Genomic DNA, 23,040 nt, shown 5'->3' with positions numbered 1-23,040 from the left:
ATTTTCCCAAAATTATATAGGTGATGGGTTGTATGTGGAAGAGTCACCCGTGCACTTGCCATTAAAAAGCTTGTTTTTGAACAGCCTTTTAATATATCAGGGGATCAGTACCATAAAACTCATTGCCTTCAGTATACACACGCTTCTTTTTTGCCCTCTGAAACTGTTTAGTTGCAATACATGAAATGAATTTCTGGCAAGGAAACTCTTATGTATCCTGTTTACCTGCCTCACAGAGGGCTAGATTTATCCCTGTTTACCCTAATCTGTATCCTTTTCCCTTTAGGCACTTCGTGAGCAAATTACAATGTAGCTTGTAAAGGGCATAATGTCTGTAAACCAGGATGGATTTTGTTGCAGTTTGTGTGTTTTGGTGTGACTATCGTAGGTACCAGCTGGACAGTGCTTGGAATGTGTGATGCATTCCACCTACGGTACCATCCCACCCCTAACAGTTGTAAAACAACTGAATTATTTTGTTTAAACTACATGTTCCTGCAGCCCTTAAAAAAAGAAGAGCATGTGTGAGAAAGGATGCAAAATATTGCATCTATAGGTCACTTTTCTATTACAAATAATATTCAGAGAAACTTACAAGAATATAAAAACATTGCAACAGTGTTGCAAGCAGGAACAGTTAATCTCTCTCTCTCTCTCTCTCTCTCTCTCTCTCTCTCTCTCTCTCTCTCTCTCACACACACACACACACACACACACACTTTTTAAAAAATGATAAAAATCAACCTAATATCAACTGAAATGAATCAAGATCTGTCTTGATTCCAGAATGATAAAAGAAATGTTTGTTGTTCCTGTGGGAAATTGCAGTGAAACATAACTATGCACGAGTGCTAGTTAGTGCATGGAGGGGTTAAGACAAGAGAGTTTTGTTCCTAGACTTGGCTAGGTCACACCCCGTCTTTTCCACGAGGGAAGAAGTGAAGTCTTCTCTTCCTGTTCCCTTTTTCTGTGTCATGTAACTGACCAAGGAAGAAATGCCTAAGAAAGCTCCAAGTTTAGAGCATGTGTTTGAAGCTATATTTCTGTATTTTTTACCCAAGAGTATTCTGCCTATGTTCTCCTTGCTGCTACTTGAATAAATGCATGAATCTGACCTTTGAAACATTTTGTAAGTAAAACATTTTAAAATTTACATAACAGTGTATGGCTTGTTCATTGCAATAGTGGAAGAAAAAGATGTATGCAGCTAAGCAGGATAAAATGGTCTAACAACCTATATTCCTAACACTACGCTGTTGCTTGACTTTGTGAGTTTAAACTCTGCTTCTGAGGATTTCTCCTGCTAGAAAGTCTGCATTTTGAATCCAGGTATCCAGCCATTTGTTGTTGTTGTTATTTACCCCACACATGTGGGTGACAGTGATCTATTTTCTCTCCCACAGCTCCTATATTGGTAAAGAGCATTTCAAAAGTGGGATTCAAGAACCCCTCTCCCCTGTTGCCACTGGTACTTCAGAGGAGTGAATTGTGGGCACCTCTCTGGGAAATGGGCTAGGTTTGGATTCAGCAGCTCTATCACTGCCTCTGCTCTGCCCACAGTCAGGCTCTGATCCCAAAACACAATGATTATATTCTTACTTGAAAATAACAAAGAAATCTTTATTCAGGCTAATAACTATACAGCCCTATCAGCTGTACTGTTGAATGGAATGTGCAGTGAATAGTATGAAGGGTGGTGTAAAAGTGTTTTAAGTAAATAATATACAATAGAACTAAAATTGAAGCATGTTACCCTCCAAATTATTTCAATGAAGACATTAATATATTTGTCAAAACTCATTTGTACTAAGGTTGCAAAGTACTTTTTCATTTTATTATTGTATTTTTAAATTGAATTTTAGGACCCAACCTACTCTCCTGATGTAAATTGTTTTAACTGACTTTTATACATTGTTGTAACCTGTCCTGGACCCTTATGGTGTAGGGCAAGTAAGAAATCTTATAAATAAATAAAATAATGATGCTGACATTTCTGTGATATTTCTGCTGTGCAGCATAAAGCTCTGGTTGGCTTTTTAGATTAACCACATGTACTGATTAAGAGCTTGAATCAGCAATGCTGGCAGGAATCTAAAGGTGTTTTAGCCGCTCATTATCTGAGGTCATGCCCAGGTCATTCCAGGAATTTGAACAGCACCCAATTCTATATACTGAATACTAATTCTATTGAGCTGCATAGCATAGGTGCTCATCACCTTGCCAGTATACAGTGTATCCTATATAATAAAGTCCAAGTTGTCCCTGCGTCCAAGCTGTCCCGTGTGTCCCTGGGTCACTGCGCATGTCCCCCAGGCACACAGGGATTGGACGGAGAGACAGGATGCACACGCGCGCTCTCTCTCTACCCCCTCCACCTCTGCCTCCCATTTCCCTGCGGCCGCCAACTGCCGTTCCCGGCCGGACAGCCGTTGGGACTTGGAGCGGAGTGGCGGGGGCAAAGGAATATGTGTTATTGGGGGGAGTTGAGAAGCAAGGAAACCGTAGCGCTGCTCGGAGGAGGAAATGCCTTTGAAACCCCGGCTCCCCTGGACTTAGGCAGCCCCAGCCTCCGCTGAAGCCCGATCCTGCATGAAACAGGTGGCCTCTAAGGGAAATCCACGAATTAAAGTCCAGACAGGAGGCAGATCTCGGCTCTAACATCATCCGCTGCTGTGCCTGCTTGGATTTTTGTGTGTGCGTGTTTTCATGTCCGACCATTTATTGCTGTAAAACAAAGATATAGAACGGGATGCCTTCATTTTCCTTTCCTCTCCCTCTCCCTCCCTCCCCGAGGGTGTTTACTTTTCTTTTTTCCTCCACAATAGGAGAGGGGGAAAGAGGAACGCTCCAGGAAGTGAAGCACCCCCCAAAAAAAAAAAAATCCAGGATCCTTACAGGTTGGGGACACGCAATGGTTAAACAAACATTTAAAAACAGTATACCACTTTTTCAATAACTAACATTGAGGCAGAGTCGCCTCTGAAATTCTGTAGGACAAACATTTTTAAAAAAGTACTGAGGAGCACTCTAGGTGTCCACCAGTCCTTTAATCTTCTTGAGGGTGGACATGGAAAGGCTTTTGCACTTTCTACTCGCTCCTGCCCCTCCCGCAGCCCAGCCTCCCCTGGAGAATGAGAGAGGGAGAGAGAGAGACAGAGCGATCGCAGACTGTGAGCAGCAGCAGGAGGAGGAGGAGGAGCGGCTGCAGCAGCTTGGCTGCACCAGGCAGCTCATGGAAAGGCTTTTCTGCTTTCTACACGCTCCTGGCTCCTGCCCCTCCCGCAGCCCAGCCTCCCCTGGAGAATGAGAGAGAGAGGGCGGGGACTGAGGGAAGGGACAAATTTGTTGATCTTCCACTGGGTAAGCCAGATCTGCCACAAGCCTACCACTGTGCCTGGGAGACTTATGGGAGGACAGAATTCACAAAATGTAAAATGCCATTAACAGCATTTATATATGGTCAAACTATCTCTCTGCTTTCTGGAACAACATGTCCCTGCCGTGTCCTTCAGGGAGATACTGGGAATGTCTTTTTAAAAATGTGTTCTGCAGATTTCAAACTTGGGGCAATACCTTGATTTTAGTAAATGGACACAACATATCATCAGTACACTGCTTCTCTTCCATCCCTCCACTCACAGTAAATGGGGACAATAAAAGTTTCAGAACAGGCTTGAGTTTCAAACAGATCCGTTATGAGTGTCAGTTTACCAACAATCCCATGCTTCAGAAACCAATACAGATCAGGAGATTGCAGAGTAAATGAATTTACATGTATTTTAGACACAGAAAATATTTCCCAATGTGCAAGTAGGTGGTGGTGGGGAGGCAAGCAGAGCTGCTTTGAGAAAGTAAAGATGCTATTTATGCTGCAGCATTGCAGACACTATTGCACTGACCTGAGTAGGCTTCTTCTCAATGCTTCTCAAGTTGCATTGTTCCACCACATATGTTCTAGCAGCAGCAGGAGCGCGACCCCCTCTGGGCGGGACAATGGCGGGACCCCCTCCTCCCACCTCCTGGCAGCTCCGGCCGCCCCTCGCAGCTCGAAAACCTTCCTCAGGCCTCATTCCGCCCCCTTCGGAGGCCGGCTGGGGAAATGCCTCCACGACGAGCGGGGCTCACGGCTTCCCCTCAGCCCCCTTCCCTTTGTCTCGCCTCCCTACCCCCTTTTCCCAGCGGCAGGAGCGGAGCTCGCTCCTAAACTCATTGTCGGTTGTCGGGCAGCAACGCCTCTGAGCGTGTGCAGAGTGCCCGCACTTTTCTAGCGCCCGTTTACCTAACGGGCTGAATGACACTAGTTAATGAAATAAAGGGCACTATCCAGGAGTTCTTATTTCCCTAGACTACAGTTATTTAGCCAATACGAGAATGGCCATTTATGAATCAAACAAAAAAGAAGACATACATTTGCATGTGCTAATTAATATGTATAGAGGCAAATGAAGGAATAAGTGCAATAATTAATTTTTTTTAAAAAAAAAACCCCAGAGATAAATCCCTGTTGATCCCACGGAAAAGGACTTCTACAAGCAGATAAAACCAAGGATGCTTTTGTAAAAGCCTTCAGGAGTGCAGCCTTGTTGTAATGGCTGAACCTACCAGATCAGTGGCTTCGTTTTCCTGGGGTGTGTCTAAACTAAATATTGACCCTTGCTAGCTTGACATTGTTCAATAGATTATTTTCAACTCGGGGCAGAGATGTTTCTGAGTGCACAATATTTTATTTGTAACAAGCTCCTATGTGTATTTATTTAGAAGTACCTTCCGGTGAATTCAGATTTAATCCCAATGAAGTTTCTTTAAGACTGCATTCGCATGTTACATTTCCAAAAGTACCCCCTCCCAATCTGAATAATTAAAAGAAATAGCAAAGATCTGTCTATTTCTAAATATTGATAACTTCCTGTGGAATGGAGCTTGAGTGAGGCTTTTCCCTAATGTGGTTTTCTACTAAAGCTCAGTACTTGAGGTTTTTTATTATAACTATTTTATCTAGTGCCAATTTAATCAGTAGCAGACTAACACAAATAATATTTGTTTAGGCATTATGCCACCACAAATGTTGACAAACCAATACAGTGTTGACCAAACTAGAAACTTTGAAAGTAAATGAGTATAGAAACTGTGCCAGGAATAAGGTGTCTGAAACAAAATGGTTCTGTTTTGTTTTATTTGTGAGGCCAGCAGATTGTATTTGAAACTAAGCTATATACTCTTCACCTTGTAGAGTATTCTGTTACAATGTTAAGTGCAGACTAATTTGTTTTGCAGATTCTAGCCCTAATTAGTACTACATTACCCTGTAAATAATCTTGCAACCCCCTCTTCAAAAAAACTCAACCAAACTTTATTTATTGTTGATACACTTTTGGTTCTTGGAGTGTGATGAAACACATGGGCTAGCTGTTGTTGCTTCTTCTGCAACTGTCTTTATTTGCTATATTTCCAGTTACTTTATACAATCAATTTCTGGAGAGTTGGTGTAGCGTAGTAGTCCCAGGCCATAGTACACAGCAGTGAGTAAAGGACCTTAACAGGTGTTTTGATGGTCCGGCGGGGGACTCTGATAGTGGACCGTCTTCCAAGGGTGGGATAAGCCCACCAGCCCACCCAAAAAGCTCAGTTATATTGTTAAAGCTGACAGCTCTCACCATTTGCCCTACAATGTATGAACAACCCCAGGCCTCACTGGCGGAGGAAGGCGGCGCAGTGGGGGCGGTCCACCCTAGGTGTCATCCCTAAGGGTGGGTGACATCGCCGCCCCACCACCCTGGGACGCTCACCGCAGGCAACGCCCCCCTGAACACTCACCGGCACCCCCTGACACTTGGCGGTAGTACCCCCCCCCCGGGGACACATGGCAGTGGTGCCCCCCACAGCCAGCTAGCCCCGCCACTGTGGGCGGCTAGCCCCGCCCCTGGTGCCGGAGCAGCTAGCTCCGCCTCTGACTAGCTTCACCCTTTTCGTATCTGGAGCCAATCTGGGAGTCAGTCTGATGGCCATAAAAAAAACCTAATACAGAAGTAGCCTTTGTGATTACAGTGTTTTCTAATGAAAGGTTTCTTCAAGACTAGAATTTGTTAATTTCAGTCACAAATTACCCAGCTTGTGAATTCTGTGGTGTAGAGAATACAAGAAAATCATTTTATTGTTTAGCAGACTGTAAAAGGGTTCTCTGACCTGTGGTTTGCAGGCTCTGGCTGGGTTAAGTTAATCATGTATCAGTTTAATATAGTTTAGTCTAATTTAAAATTCTGGCTTGCTCCAAAGCTGGTAGGGGTAATTTCTTCCTTTCTGAAGGTATCTAGTTCAATAGTTGCTGGAGAAGGGGGATTGAACATTCATTTCTCCTTCTTCCCGTGCAGCTGTCAAAGCCAGTTTACATGATTTTTCTATCCTAATAATATCCTCTTGAATGCTCTTTAGATGTTCTCCTAACTGTGTGGGAGATGCTGATTTATGAGTGATTGCCCCTATACAGCTGGGAGAAGAGTTGATAGACTCAGCCACACTCCCAGAGCTCAGTCTCAAAATTGGCAATGTGCCAGCAGGGGGAATGCCAATCCCATGAGAAAAGCCAAAGGGATCCTGCTCTGCTCAGATAATTGGGTCCTTTTTATCCTTCCCCCAGCATGAAAGCTATCTTATGGCTAAGGAGCTTCCAAGGATCTGGGTGAACATCTCAAAGGCACAATGTGTACATGGCAAATGGGAAGTTAGGGGAGTGCTGAAAGTCAGCGTGTCCTGCAATATCACGTGTTTCCGTCTTTTATTCAAGGACAAGAGCAGGTTGTTCGTTCAGTGACGTTTACTGTTTATGGGGAGAAATAAGGGTGTGTGACTAAAGCATCCTGGAACTCCTCATTCACTTTGCCAGCAATTGTAGTCTAAGGACAGCAACTCTCAAGCAACTTCTACATCTAATTGTGGGAACAAGCTGTATAGGTTTTTTAAAAAGATTGTTATATTCTGGAGTCATTGAAACTAAAGGGAATATATAACCAGGTAGGGTGTTTTTAACTCTGTGCACTGTGGCGTAGCTCTATCCCACCGGGACTGCAGTGCAGTGTGATTGATGTGAAGCATCTCTCTGTTCTGGCACAGCATCACCGGCATGCTAATAAGAAACAGCTGATGGCTGAGGCGCCATGGAGAGGAGAATCACAGTGAATGCTGAATGTCTTTTCTAGTGTGTTCAGTATTCCAGTGGTGCTGCAGTGGCATAAAAACAAATGTACTTACAAAAAAGCTGAGCCAAGGGACTGCTGATGAAGGCGAAGGATACAGAATGCACCTCTGCTGAAGATTTGCGTGCAGACTGCATTTTTTGTTTGCAACCAGGACTGCCAAGTGGATGAATCAGTTATTTGTTGGGGTTTTAAAATATATTTCTTCAATGCTTTAAGGAATATTGTTGGATTTCAGCTTTATTTGTGGAGAAATAAATATGTGGCTGGCTTCCAGTTCTCCTCTCCGTAGCTGTGCTGATGGAAGTGATATTTCTAATCAGTATTAATGAAGTTGCTAATGCTCTGATTTCCTTCCCCCCACCCCTACCCCCAGAAATGATTGCTAATATGAATGGCTAGCATGTGGAAAATTGTAGTCAGAGCTGGTTTATTACACCAGTGTTTTTTTCTAGGAAACTAGAATTATATTATGCTTAAGCAAACTTCATGATCATGGCTGAAAAAGAGAGGTGAATGGACTTAGGATGTTCCTGGAATGTGATTTTTGATGGGTTTCACATCACCTGGAAGATTTGGGTTTTTCTGTCAAGTCTTGCCTTCTACATGTGCTGCCCACAATCTCTTCAATGTCGGATGGAGATTAGGAAAGTAAGGGTAATCGTAAACTTTCAAAAAATATTTACTGCTATAGCTTTTCCTGCTTGTTATACCTTTGTTTACATTTGGGTCGGCGTGCAGAAACAAGAGTATTAATCCTTCAGAGGTTCTTGACACAAAAGGGGTTAAATAATGAGTTGTTAATTGTATATTTTGGTTCTTGAATTGCTCTTTGATGATAGATGCTTATTGAGTTTTTTAAAAACTCAGTTCTTTAAATACATAGCGGATGTTTTATAATTGCATAATAAATTTGAGAGATATACATGCAATCAAATATACAAATGACCTTTGCAAATATTGTAATCTTAAACTCTCTAATTTTTGCTTGCTGGGGATCTGGTAACACAGAAATGCATAATGATTTGACTATCAGCTGGAAGATATATTTGAGGCTAAAGACTTCTGTTTTGAAACTGTGTCTATGCCTTTCAGTGGCAAGGTCATGATAACAAGCATAGCTGCTGAACCTTTTGCATTACAAGATGAGACAGGGAAGTGATTAAATGTATGTGCATAGATGTTTTAACAGTGCAATTGCATGCACACTTACCTGGGAATAAGACCAATTGAACACAATGGGACTCATTTCAGAGTAAACATGCACAGGATTCAACCCTAAAGTGTGTGAAGTTACATGTCTGTTGTGCACCCTTTCTCTCTCCAAAACATTTTCTTGCACTGTTGATGTTTCATATGTTTGCCAGCTGTGTGCATAGAGCAAAATAATCTTAATTGTAAACATGAGAATTGGTTGCACTCATACCGGGTCTGGCTAATACCATACTAAGGTAGTGATTTCTGCATACTTGGGGTATGAGAAGAGAGTTGTGGGGGACTTTTTTATCCCCAAATGGCCTAATGAGGTCTTTTGCTTAGCGTCTTCCATAAATTGTCAAGGGCAGTTGACCTATGGAATGCTGAGGGTGGTGGGGGTGGAATGTCATAGGGGAAATATTAGTCAGCACAAGCCCCTGACAGATTGAACCCCAGGAGGTGTCTGTTAAGATTAGTAGAAAGGTGCAGCATGCAGTTAGCCCCCTTCCCTGTGCTATATGGGGAGAGCTCAGGAGACAGCAAAGGAAAACAGATGATTTTTTGCCTCTCTCCACAGTTTATAGCAACCTTCAGAAATCACCTAGTCCACCATGAACCTGCACAACCTTTGAGATAGGCTGCTGAGACCCTACTAAGTTTTGTCTTTACATCAGATCAGATAGGTGAGCATGAGAGATGGGGCATTTTTTGGCAGAGACATCAAAATAGTAGAATTCCCTCCCAATGGTGATCCTCTGGGCCTCTCTCTGATTTGATCTGTTGCTTGCTGCTGTCTTTAGCATTTTTGTTTTAATTTCATGTCTGATTTCCTACCAGTAACACTTTACATGTTTTAAATGGAAAAGGGGAAATGATAATAACAACATACTCAGGTTTAATCTTGCTCTCTCTGGCATCTTTTTGGGGACTGCTCTTTGTCGTTTGGGCAGGAACATAAATGCATTTGGCTTTTAATAATTTTTGAGATATTAAGGTTGTCTTAAATTTTTGTAAGGTATGTTTTTTGGGTACTTGAATTTTGTATTTATGTGTTATCCTTTCTGAGTCATCCTGGGGGTCTTTGGGGGCCAAAAGCTGACAGCCAAACTTGGACTCGCATATGTTAGCACTATATGGCACACTGTGGAAAGTTTTCAGGATGGTGGTTTTGCTTTATCCCCACCTGAAACCTTCTGTGAGAACCAAACGATATTACAAGCCAGTTGGAGTCCTGAATAGGGTCCCCCACTGGGGACTGGGATACATTGAAACTTCTATACTTGTATTATGAAATCAATGTGTTGGTTTTATGATTCTAACATGTAAGTATTTTGTCTAAAATTTACAGGAGCCCAGTAATAAGCGGGTCAGGCCTCTTTCTAGAGTGACATCACTAGCAAGTTTAATTCCTCCTGTTCGAGCAACTCCTTTGAAACGATTCGGTCAGACGCTTCAGGTAAAACCTATTTTTTTAATTAATTAGGTAGGGTTCAATACAAGGAATACAACATGTCTTATTCCTTGTATTGTTTGTAAAACATTTATTTTTGCATATTGTTCATCTATATGGAAGTAATGAAAAGCACTTTATGAATAATTTTCACTTTCAGTAAAAGCAAGTGTTTGATTTCTGTGAGATAACAATTTCTGTTATGCAAGGTTGTCTCCAATGCTACTTTTACTTAGAGTAGACCCATTGAAATAAATAGACATTACTAACTTAAATCCATTACTTTTACTGGGTCTATTTTGAGCAGAACTAGTATGGGATACAACTCCCAATGATCCTTTTTGATGCAGCTGTGTCAGTTCTCATTCCAAAATATTAAACAGTATTGTGTGAATAAACAGCGGTTTTACTTTGTCATCAGCAAGATGACAATTAACCTTCCCATCAACCCCAGCAAAGCAATAACTATTTTATTTTTATTTTTCACAGCGTTCCATCAGTTTTCGCAGTGACAGTCGGCCAGATCTGCTTGCCCCAAGACCCTGGACTAGAAATGTACCCCCTGCTAGCACCAAGCGAAGAGACAGTAAACTTTGGAGTGAGACCTTTGATGTTTGTGTCAATCAGATGCTCACATCCAAAGAAATCAAGCGGCAAGAGGTTTGCTTACTTATATTATCCTTGGTCTTGCCTGAAATGGCATTAAGGAATGCAAGTGAAGATACACATGTTTGTGTATACACTTTTTTTTTAGTCCCATTTTTCCCTCCTTGGCAGAACTAGCCACCACCTATCTCCATTGCACACATGGAAACACTGAAATGCACAATCACTCCTTGCAATCACTCCAGGTTTTAAAACAGGGGTAGGCAACCTAAGGCCCATGGCCCACAAGCGGCCCATGGGGGTCGTTTAATCTTGAACCGAGCCGGCTGCTCGGCAAGTCCCCGCGCACTGTGCTAAACCAGCGCAGTGAGGCGCGGGACTCGCTTCCGCAGTGCCAGAAATCGCATCTGTGCAGACGCCAGAAATCACGGGCACGTGCGCTCATGTGCACGCACGATCCAGCCCACGGAGGAATCTCCGCTGGAGTGAACTGGCCCAGGCAAGGTAAACCTTGCCAACCCCTGCTTTAAAAGCAGCCATCACAGCCTAAGAAGACAACACAGTGCATTCTTGCATTCCTGATGCGAGAGAAGGCAGAAGCTAATAACTGGCTCTTTCAAGCTGAGGGAAGTAAGGCTAACTGTCTTAGCATCTTCATTGGAAAAAAAGAATTCATAATAAAATATTTTAGAAATGGAGGAAATGCCATGCACAGCATAGCATGGCATTCCGTTCTAGCTTAGCATGTGATGCTGAATCCTACAAGTACCCTTTATTAAAAGGCCCCAGGGCATAGTCTGAAGGCACATGATGAAGTCTGCCGAAGCTAAGCCAGTCTGGTATGTGTCTGATGGGAGACTGCCTGGGAACCCCATTTATTTATGAGTTTGAGTTTTGTATGCCACCTTTTGCCAGTAGGCTCTTCACCATTATTTTAGGGATGATGACTAGAGTTTCATCACAAAGGGAAGGATATTAAATAAAGGTCTATTAAAGTATTTTAATAGACTTAAAGCTTGGTCTCATTCTTTAGCTTCTCTTGCTTTGACAGTTAGGAATGGAAGAATCTGGCAATTTCACTTCTCTGTGTCTAATTATTTTAACTCAGTTCTCTGCATTTCAGCCATTTGCAAATTTCTTTTTTTAAAAAGTTATAAAAATTATTCAGCAATTTAGTGTGGATTTTTCCTAATAAATGAAATTTTGCATGCAGTTTTGAATAATACACAGAATTTTGCAATCACTTTCTCCAAATATAGTGCATTTTTGTATGTTAATATGCAGTTTTGTAAGCATTGCCTGTTTGGATAAATGTATTGTAAAATTAAGATGTGCACAAATTTCAGTGGATGGCTATGTTGTGTCCCCACACCCAAAGTGCAAATTCGAATGATTTGGGTTTAAATGCTAACTGAATTGAGTTTACCCCCAACCCCATTTGGCACTGTGGCAATATGGACTTGCTATTTATCCATAGTTTAAAAATGTTATTTGAGAAATGTTGAAACTGCAAATTTATCAAGGTTATTTCTTCTGTTATAGGCAATTTTTGAACTTTCACAAGGAGAAGAAGACTTGATAGAAGACCTGAAGTTAGCAAAGAAGGTATTATATACCCTTAAGTATTGTGTGCCTCTATTGAATTTGTTCACAGGCAATTTCTATGATATGTGTGTATAGATTAATTCAAATTTAAATGTTTAAATGTTAAAAGTTTAAATGTTATCACCAATAATGGAATTTCAAATATGTATTTATTAAATGATTTTTCTATCTTTGTGCAGGCTTACCATGACCCAATGCTTAAACTTTCCATAATGTCAGAGCAAGAATTAAACCAAATATTTGGGACACTGGACTCTTTAATTCCTTTGCATGAAGGTATAATTCTTTCTATTCTATATGCAGTTGCTGAGAGCCAAATAAGATGTTTAAGGAACATTATATACATTAGATATGAATTATATTGGGCTGCAGACTGAAACAAAAAACACTAATGAGCATTTAATCTGAAAAGATTCTCTACAAAATTTATCTATGGAGGAAAACTGTACATTGGAATGGCCACTTTTTTATTTTACCTGCACTACAGAAGCATTAGTGTCATTAGTTGTCATTCCTGTCTGTTGACTCCACAGTTCCCAACTTTCATTGTCAGTACTGACACACATCTGGGAATTGATTTGGATGCTATCAGAAATTATATTTACACGGTTAAAGTTTTATTACGAGAGTTGAATGTTCCAAACAGTCACAAAGTCAGAAAAAGATGGAAGTAGATAGCCATGTTCAAATATATAAAAGGAATAAAAGGATATCATATAGAGGAGGGAGAAAGGTTGTTTTCTGCTGCTCCAGAGAAGCGGACACGGAGCAATGGATTCAAACTACAAGAAAGAAGATTCCACCTAAACATTAGGAAGAACTTCCTGACAGTAAGAGCTGTTAAACAGTGGAATTTGCTGCCAAGGAGTGTGGTGGAGTCTCTTTCTTTGGAGGTCTTTAAGCAGAGGCTTGACAGGCATATGTCAAGAATGCTTTGATGGTGTTTCCTGCTTGGCAGGGGGTTGGACTAGATGGCCCTTGTGGTCTCTTCCAACCCTATGATTCTATGTCTAAATGCTGGGGGGAGGATGACTTTTCAACCCAATATAGGTTTTTGAGAGGCATATTGTAAATAATTGTGCATTTCAACCTCTTAATAAGATTTGTATAATCATGATTGGATGTGTGTATGTGTTTCTAGACAGATTAGATATAACTATTCATTGAGTCTTCTGAAATTACTGTTTTTAGTTGAAAGCAATTACAGGGAAGGGCTCTGATTCGGATTTGGAGCACCTGTGCTGGGGAAGAGGGTTGATGCATTCATGTCTGTGTGAAAATTTAGGTCCTGACCTAATTTTTCCTCCCCCTGGATGGGGGATAAATACCAGCATGATATAGGTAGCTGTATTTCCCCCTAGGTGAGCCTACTAGCAGCTTCTTTGGGTGGGATTTTGGTTGCAAAGCAGTTGTGGTGAGGAATGGTTAAGCCCTCTCCTATTCTGTAACACTACTGCCTCCGTCAAAACCAGAGTTCTTGGTTCCTCTTTGTTAAAAATAGAAATGTGGGAAAAACTAATCACAGTTCTCCCGTGCCTTGTATAGTTTGGCACTGAAAGAGGAACACTAGCAAGGTGTATCACCCAAGTTTGTGTATAGCCTTTTTCTCATGGGATAACTCACTGCTTGGTGAAAATAGGGGTGTTGCATCATTTGACAGGAGTTTTATAAGCAAATAGTGATAAACAGGCAGATGGTCAAAGGCAATGAAAGGCTCTCAAACAGTACTTGACAAGGTTGAACTTTACTATAGAAAAGTCCTCAGTATTTTTTTACAAGCTGACCCCACCCCACCCCAATTATGTTTTTCATATATTTACATCAGATCTTCTTAGACGGCTAAAAGAAATTAGGAAGCCTGATGGATCTACAGACTGTGTTGGTCACATCCTTGTGTGCTGGGTATGGAAAACTTTCACAAATGGTTAATTTTGTTTTCTTTCTATATGCTTCCTCATTTTTAAGGTTATACAAGTGAAAACTGGCAATAGTAAAATTGGCAAAGAATGGGCAGTGATATTGGGATTAGCGAACAATCTTGTTTGATCTGAGAACTAGTACCAAGCAGTAATACTGCAAGAAGGGTAACAATATGAGGACTAACTCTGTGTTACATAGGCAGGGCCAGGAGTCAAGATCAGTAGTGGCCAGTGTGGTGGGGCAGAGTCGTGCAGCTGCCCTCCTGATACCAGCATCACTACTGCTTACCTGCTTACCTGAAGTTGGAGCTTTGCAGATGCACCAGCACAAAAACCAGATTGTCTCCCCCAACGCATCTGCGCAGTCCTGACCTGGCCTCTATGCTGTCCTGACGGGGCCCTTTCCAGATAAACTGTACAGTGCTAGTGCCAGGACGGAGGTTGTGAACCAACATGCCAGCTTGGACAAGTTTCAACTCACTTTGTGAATGCCACAGCCAGATTCCCCTATTGGCAAACAGTAAAAGTTTTCATATGTTTATTATTATTTATTGAATTTATATAGCGCCCTTCATCCAAATATCAGAGGGTATGATCTGTTTCGTAAAAGAGTTGGCTGTATTGATACAATAGTAGAAACCACCCATTACTACTACCAATTGGAGAGCCTGCTTCATAACTCTCCCCCAGACTGGTGAGAATGCATAATAGGGCCTTCTGGGCAGCGACTTCACAGTGATGGAATGCAATTCCTGCAGAGGTTGCTATCATCTCTTGGTGTTAAAGGTTCCGTGGAACAGATTTGTATTTTAAAATATTGTAAACTGCTTTGTGCAGAACCTTCTCAATGAGTGGAGCATAAATAAATAAATAAATGAGTGCATCTGGCAGTATGGTGTTCCTAGGCAAAGTGTAACATCCTAGCAGGTAATACCAGTATGCCACATGGAATTTTTGTGTTTTACTGGCTCAACAGATTCTAAACACCTGCTTATTAGTTTGTAAGTTTCTAAGAAATATCCCCAGTGACATTATACTGCTAGATGGTAATAAGTGACAAAATCAGGCTTGTAACCAGTATTGTCCAGTAGTAGCAATTATCATCAATTGTATTTTCAGCCAGATGGGTGGGGTAATATAATAACAACAACAATAATAATAATAATAATAATAATAATAATAATAATAATAATAAATTCCTAATATTTATTTTTCCCTTAGTTGCCTTGTCTAAATTCCTATGATAGTTACTGTAGCAACCAGGTAGCTGCCAAAACTTTGCTGGACCAGAAAAAGCAGGATCATCGGGTGCAAGACTTCCTACAGCGTTGCCTAGAGTCGCCTTTCAGCCGTAAACTGGACCTGTGGAATTTCCTTGATATCCCAAGAAGCCGTCTAGTGAAGTACCCACTACTGCTTAGAGAGATTCTGCGACACACGCCAAACGATCATCCAGACCAACAGCTCATTGAAGAAGCTGTATGTGTTTAAACTAATTAATACCTTATCCAAAGGGCAAATCATTAGAAGTAGATTCATATACAGTATATTCTCTCAGAAAGATGTTTGTATATTTCCCTTCTCTTGATAGATTTCTGTGACTTTTTAGGCTTCGGGTATTTTAAAAATTGCTTTACACTGAGTAGCTCAAGTGGTCCTTGGAATGCACTTTGCAGAGGAAGTATGTGATTTGTGTGAGTGTGCCAGTTGCAACATGTGCCATTACACTCATGCAAACTGCTACTGCAAGTACTGGTTGCATCTTTGGGCATGCTGGGTCATTTGCTTTCACCCTGTAGCCACTTGCCTGATGCAAGGCTGATAGCTTAATATATTGTTGCATGCAATCATTGGTGATATCCAAAGCCTTACATATGTTGTGGCTTTTAGTTGCCTCTTATGAACATAATACAGCTTTCTCCCCTAAACTTTCCAAAATTGACCAAAAATTAGTGTTTTAACAGTAACACTCATCTGTCATGTTCAAATAGCAAGGGCACAAGAGAGCTGTTCTCATTATTCCCACACAATTTTGGAGCTCCATCTTGAAAATGTGGTGAAGCCTGAATTTGAGTATCTTTCAGAAAGCCTGTAAAACTGTTTTTCTTTCAGGTTTTTTTTTTAAAGCTTCAATTAAACAAGAAGCTTGAGGGAAATAGGTTTAATATTTTTTTCTAATTCAAGGAAATTGTGGGAAGAAACTTCACATCATTGGCCTTCAGATTTTATTTTTTAGAACGCATTCCTATTACATACTGCATCCTAAATTGCTGTTTAAAATTGAGAGACTATAAACTGTTAAACTGCTTGGGCTCTGTAACATGCAAAAAAAGTAGCAGTTATCTAGGAGTACAAAATACAAAGCTCTGCGGTTTATATGTAAGCAGAAAGGAACGATGGGGATTTAAACTGTTTATTTAGATTAATTGAATAAAGGAGCTCTGTTTGCATTTCCTCTCACATATATGTAGCATACGCCTGCTCACAGGACATAATGAGGAAGTTATTGCTTATAGAATTCCTGTACATGCATTGGAGCCACTAATTGATGCTTAAAATGGAAAAGCTATATTGAAGTACCAAACACCCACATGGCTTCTTTTGCTCATTACAGAAGCCCATTCACCCGCTTTGTTTTTCCAACTATAAACCTATTAAGACAAGCTTTCAAAATTGGCTTGGCAATATATGACTTATTTGTAACCATTTCCCCCCCTCCCCAGATTAATATTGTCCAAGGAATAGTGGCAGAAATCAACAAAAAGACAGGTGAATCTGAATGCCAGTATTACAAAGAGAGGCTAATCTATCTTGATGAAGGCCAAAAGGACTCCTTGATAGGTGATTCACGTGTCGTGTGTTGTCATGGTGAACTAAAGAACAACCGGGGAGTGGTAAGGAATTAATTTTTTGGAAACACGAAATATTGTTTTACTTCTTTCTTAAGTTCTGTTCTCTTTTATAATCAGAGTGAACTGCTTCTTTTTAAATGTAAGGTTTCAATGGCTTGCTTTTGGATGGCTGTCATGGGGAAATATCATCAAGTCTCAGAAGTGAGAAAGAGATGCTAACTGCTTTTAATTTAGGGTAAAAAAAAGCAGGCTTAACAGGGGTTAGAATGAGGGTGGAAAATAGAATAGCTCTTCCTCATTGTGGGTAAGAGAGAAACTGATCTTTTATCTAATTTTAACACCATTGTCATATTTGTGCCATAACTGCGGAACACATTTCTCAGATTACAGGTAGGTAGCCGTGTTGGTCTGAGTCGAATCCAAATAAAAATATTCCTTCAGTAGCACCTTAAAGACCAACTAAGTTTTTATTTTGGTATTAGCTTTCATGTGCATGCACACTTCATCAGATGTATGATGAAGTGTATCTGATGAAGTGTGCATGCACACGAAAGCTCATACCAAAATAAAAACTTAGTTGGTCTTTAAGGTGCTAGTGAAGGAATTTTTTTACATTTCTCAGAGTGCTTGTAAGATGCCATCCTTGCACACTGTTGTTGTTATGCAAGATTTAAATATACTAGTACTTTCTTCCATCATGGAAATTGAGACAGCATATATCCAATTCCCTGGTGGGCTTCCCGTACAGTCAGTGGCCTAGACTCAAACTTTCTTACCTTCAGCTAGGTGGTTGCGTCATGTGCCTTCAGACCATGCCATTGGACCAATTCCACCCATCTTTGGTAGTATTATTTAACTAGATGCTAGTTTAAGGGGGAAAACTAGAGAAGTGATAAGCAAATAATGTATAAGTGACAACTCACAATTAATTTTTATTTTTTTGTCAGAAATTGCATGTATTTCTCTTCCAAGAAGTACTGGTAATTACTCGAGCTGTTACACAGAATGAACAACTCTGTTACCAATTGTATCGGCAACCCATCCCTGTGAAAGATCTTGTGGTAGAAGACTTGCAAGACGGAGAGGTGCGATTGGGTGGATCCATACGTGGTGCATTTAGCAACAATGAGAGGAGTAAGAATCCATTATAATATCTCTTTTATAAAATATTGAAATTTAGTCATGCACCACAGTACCCTTCCAAGATATTTTCTGGAAGTATAAGCCAGCATGTCTCATTCATATAAAAAAGGCAAACTAATTTTTCACTTTAAAAAAAAATAAGAAACAAGATTTTCAAAAAGTAGTATGTCAGCTTACAAAAGCAAAACATGCCAGGAAAGACAAAAGATACCTTCATATTTTCTATTGGATACTGTCAGGGTTGTTGCGACTACTCTTGAGTAACGACCCTCCACATGCTTGTCTTTCAGAAGTTTTTATTAGTGCACATTATTTACAGTGAAGTGAGCTGCTGGTTGCATGTCTTGTCAGTCTGAATCAGAATCCGGCACTGCCCCCTTTCGTGACCTGGACCAACATAAGAGACGCGGGACAGCGAACCTCCTCCCCTTTCTCCTCCTCCTTAATTCTGGCATGGGGGGGGGGAAGGTCTGTGTCCTGTCTGAGTCCCATCCTCTCTTTCCTCCTCCCTCTCTTCCTGCATAAGGAGCAGTGGCTCTTGGATGTTGCCAGAGCTCTGGCACTCCCTCTCTGTCTCCTGACTTTCCCCTTCCGACCCTTCGCTTTCATTACTGCTGGGAGATGGGCTGCTCCTGATGAGGGGGGGCTGTTCCCTATAAGTCCTCCCCCTTACAGATACTCTTGCAGGAGTTGGTTTTAAACGATAATGCTAAGAGCCTACTGCCCCAATCTGTTCTCACCAGCAGTGACATACTTTAACATTTTAGCGGCTCCCTGTGCAACACCAGAATTTGGCGCCTCCCACCACCGCCACATCCTGCCTTTTGTTGCTCGTCATTGCTGAAGTGTCCTCTGTGGCACCCTCTCGGCTCAGTGCCCAGTTTGGACAAACCAGTTGCACTCCCCTAAATCCTCCACCAATGAGAGTTGATGAAAGAGTTTTGCAAGAGTAAATGGCTTTCATCACTATTGAAAGAAAGGAGAGCCCCCCATGCCCTTGCCCTGAAGCACTGAATTAACGAGGACAGCACTGTGCATATTCCCAGATACTGACAAAATACCACAAAGACCAGTGGCATGCTTCTCACAAATGTCATTCCCCTCTTGGTTAGCATTGCTGAATTTTTGTGTATAACTTTTGTTATAAAATAAAATGGTGGGGAAAGAGGTTGATTTTGTAGTAAAACAAGCTGAAGAAAGCAGAAAACATGTTTTCTCTCAAGCGGGACTGCCCAGCTCATAAACCTTGTACAGTGGTACCTCAACTTACGAACGACTCAACAACTGAATTTTTCGACTTACGAGTGGGGAAAATAGCCGCACACTTACGAATTTCTTGACATCCGAAGGCTGAATTGGGCCCTCGCAGCCGCTGGCCTCCCGCCACCTCCCAGCTGCCAATCTGGCCATAGGGCCAGATCGGGCCCTCCACGCCGCTGGCCTCCTGCCCCCACAGCTGCTGATCCAGCCATAGGGCCAGATCGGGCCCATCGCTGTCGCCACCAGTGGCCTCCCACTGGCCTTTAAAGTGCCTTTTTTTAGGCCCCGGAACGAATCAATCCATTCCCAATGCATTCTTATGGGAAACATCGTTTCGACTTACGAATGTTTCTACTTACGAATGTGCATTCAGAACGGATTAAATTCATAAGTAGAAGTTCCACTGTATAGTGGTCCACCCATGGCTTAGAACACTACAGTGGTACCTCTAGTTACAAACTCGATCTGTTCCAGGTGCCATTTGCACCCTGAAAAGTCCGTAACTAGAGCACCGCTTCTGCTCATGCGCATGGCGCAATAGAGCGCTTCTGCACATGTGCGCGCGTGCAGAATGCTTTTGTGCACGCGCGCACAGCAAAACCCAGAAGTATACACTTCTGGGTTTTCTGGGTTCGCAAGCCGAAAAGATGCAACATGAACCTAACACAACACGAGGTATGACTGTATTTCCTTTTGCTTCTCCTTCCATGGAATTTCTAAACTGTGTGGAAGGAATCATGTGGGAGACTTTGTACATGGATGGTGGGCTGCATTTCTCTTAGTGCGATCCAAGTTGTGCATTCTTCTGGTACATCATTAATGTAGAAGTATGTCTATTAACCCCCCCCCACACACACACACAATGTCCTCTTCCAGGAAGCATTGAATATACTAATGTGGCTCATTTATTTCAGTTAAAAACTTCTTTAGAGTCAGCTTCAGAAAGGGATCTCAAAGCCAGTCTCACTCACTGCAAGCAAATGACACCTTCAACAAACAGCAGTGGCTCAATTGTATCCGTCAAGCCAAAGAATCAGTCTCTTGCGCATCAGGCGAAGTCCGGACACTTGATTCTGAAGTCCCCTTACTAACATCACCGAGTACATCATCAAGTAGGAACAGAATACCCCGTCAGGAATCTAAGCTTGAGCAAATGGACCAATCAGACAGTGGGTCTGACTGTAGTATGGACATCAGTGAAATCAGCATTGACTGTGACCACATGGAGCAGACATACCCTTGGGAAACTGACAAAGAAATAGAAAGCAATGTCTGACAACAACCGCATAGTGGTCTTCTGTGTCTTACCTGTACAGTATTTGCATTCCATATATGGAACAAGAAGCACTTTTTAATATTTTTGTCACAATGTCAACTCAGTCTCTATTATATTTGTACCTTTCGACCATAGTACTGTAACTGCTGGTGTGCGTATTTTGATATGGCAACTATAATCCTGTGATAATTCTGTAAACGTCTCTGTGGCTGAGAGAGGTACTTGACCAATTATTTCCAATGTCTTGCTGGTAGATATGACCTCTAAACTACTGTTATTATGCATATTACATAACAAGAATCTCTGTTTTATAAAGTGCCCTATTTTAACCTCTCACAAGGCAGCCACACGCAAGGACATGAACAAAGCATTTTAAAGTTATCACATCCAGAAATTGTTTGTGAATGATGTGTGCAGGTTTCCAAAAAGCTTGAAAGACTAAAATTAAGAGTCTCATTGATTAGTGACTTTCATAATCTTAATTTAAGAGTTATGGCCAGTGCAGAATATATATTTTCTCAGTTCACAGATGCAAGCTAAAAGGTCATTTGAAAGTAAGTTGTGTGCCAGTGCTGAATCTTCAGATGAAAATTCCAACGTTTATATGATGGTGTTTTCTGATAATCGGATGGTAGTTTACCTACTGTCCCATTTAGAATAAAGCATTAAAAGAGTAAAGAAGCTGAAACATCCAAATACTTTGTTTAAATTGCTGTGTTTGTTTTGTGTAGCCCTTTCTATGTGCACAGCCAGGCAGTTTGTATGCAAAATGCTGCTTCTAAAATATTAACATTTTAGACCAAACTGCGGGAGGCAGTGCAAGACAGGAGTGCCTGGCGTGCTATGGTCCATGGGGTCACGAAGAGTCGGACACGACTAAACGACTAAACAACAACAAATGTTATACTGCCCTCAGGATAGCCGTTATGTGATGTCTACAAAAATAAGCCTTTCTTCTGTCATCCCAATTTTTTCTCCAGCATACACTGCCTGCTCCCTTATGTGGTTCACAGATACAGACACTTCTATTAAAAAACCTGTATGGGGAACCTGTTCAGCGTCATCCTCAAGGCCAGAATTGACAACAAAGCCAAGGTGGGCTCCCCAGACTTCTGTAACAGGTTTACAGAAAGTTAGGACTGGGACTATACCACATGCCATTAAAAATGTCAATTTCTCATTGGCTCTGTTCAGAGAAATAACCTCCATGTTATTTGGGTGTGTTCTGGCTTAATTATGATTAAAATAAGGGGTGACTCTAAATTCAATTTAAAACTATGGTTTGCAATCATTTTTCTAATGCAACCCACCAAAGGAATTTTGCTTATTCAAGAGTCAGCTACAAACTCTCTCTCTCTCTCTCTCTCTCTCTCTCTCTCTCTCTCTCTCTCTCTCTCACACACACACACACACACACACACACACACACACTGCATATTTCTAGATTCAGGTAGGTAGCCGTGTTGGTCTGACACTTCTTCAGATACACTGCATATTTGTTTCTAATGACATCTGCACACAGCATTCACTATTACTGCATCTCTGGAAACCCACACCTCAAAACTGTTTGACCCACTCTTTCAACTTACTGGTCTGAAAATTACATTTGACTAGCTTGGCACCCTTAAAGTAAGTAAAATGTCAATAAAATTTGTACTTATGAATCAAACTCTAATTTCAAATGTAAGGTTGAATAGTACAGTACTGTAATGCTGAATTTGACCCTTTCTAAAGAGGGGTCCTGAAATTTGCAACCTAGTGCACTGAAATGTTCTCTGATACCACTTTTCCATTTTCTGCACAGTGTAGAGTCTAACCTCAGCACTGCAGAAGCATTGATATTGCCAAAATGCATACTTCATACATTTTACATGTTTACAGAAAAACTGTAAGAGTAAATATGATGTCAATTTGAATTTGTAAATGTGTACTGCTGTGTTAGAGGAATCATTGTGGTGAGATAATAGATAAAAAAGCAGGCTAATACTTATATTTTTTCAAACAAAATTATGGCCAATTTTACTCTTTTGACCATATTTCTATATGTATAGGTTTCAAATATTGTTGTTTTCTATTTCAGGCTTGTAATTTATTTTAATTGCTTCATTTTGGAAGTTGAGTATTAGCCAATCCAGAGTAAGTGGAAGTATTTTTCAAAATAGAAGGAAGTAGAAAGTATATTAGGATGTGAACTACTGAAATGACAAATACTTGCCAAAATGTTGGAGATACTGTGTAATGTCTTCAATTCTTAAAAATAATTGATGTATTGATTAAATCTCTTTTTTTGCATAATAGCCTTACACTGTTCTCAAAGCATTTCAAATAAATTACACTGAACTGTCTATTTTTTAAATATATTGTTGCTTAATATGCAAAGCTAGATAATCTCACTTTACAAACTTTCTGTGATTTCTGACATCTGTTTTCAGTAATATTTACATTCATTTATAGCTAAAATGAGGATACTTTTAGTAATCAAAACTAATATAAGAAGTTCCTAAGATGCAAATAAATTGAATAGACTTTTTCAAACTATACT

At 40.8% G+C, this 23,040-nt stretch overlaps 1 protein-coding gene across 11 annotated transcripts in view; it reads left to right on the top strand.

The window, feature by feature from the left end:
- Nucleotides 1-22,843, top strand: part of ARHGEF3 (Rho guanine nucleotide exchange factor 3) — a 116,309-nt gene extending 93,466 nt beyond the window's left edge. For 7 of the 11 annotated variants that reach the window (XM_088662265.1, XM_035106361.3, XM_035106363.3 and 4 more), the window contains 9 exons: nt 9,736-9,843; nt 10,327-10,497; nt 11,986-12,048; nt 12,228-12,324; nt 13,874-13,950; nt 15,189-15,446; nt 16,691-16,861; nt 17,767-17,953; nt 20,137-22,843. In XM_088662265.1, the coding sequence (XP_088518391.1) occupies nt 9,736-9,843; nt 10,327-10,497; nt 11,986-12,048; nt 12,228-12,324; nt 13,874-13,950; nt 15,189-15,446; nt 16,691-16,861; nt 17,767-17,953; nt 20,137-20,498 (1,494 nt within the window). In that variant the 3' untranslated portion in view covers nt 20,499-22,843. Of the gene's footprint in view, nt 1-1,403; nt 7,009-7,645; nt 7,848-8,964; nt 9,071-9,735; nt 9,844-10,326; nt 10,498-11,985; nt 12,049-12,227; nt 12,325-13,873; nt 13,951-15,188; nt 15,447-16,690; nt 16,862-17,766; nt 17,954-20,136 lie in introns of those variants that run through there. The other 4 variants (XM_088662267.1, XM_088662263.1, XR_015948244.1 and 1 more) reach the window with 4 other exon arrangements.
- The last annotated feature ends 197 nt before the right edge of the window (nt 22,844-23,040 follow it).

The sequence above is a fragment of the Zootoca vivipara genome, chromosome 2 (genome assembly GCF_965207765.1).
Source record: "Zootoca vivipara chromosome 2, rZooViv2.hap1.1, whole genome shotgun sequence".
Taxonomy (NCBI): Eukaryota; Metazoa; Chordata; class Lepidosauria; order Squamata; family Lacertidae; genus Zootoca; species Zootoca vivipara.
Note: the sequence above shows the minus strand (reverse complement) of the source record. Positions and strands in the feature narration are given on the sequence as shown.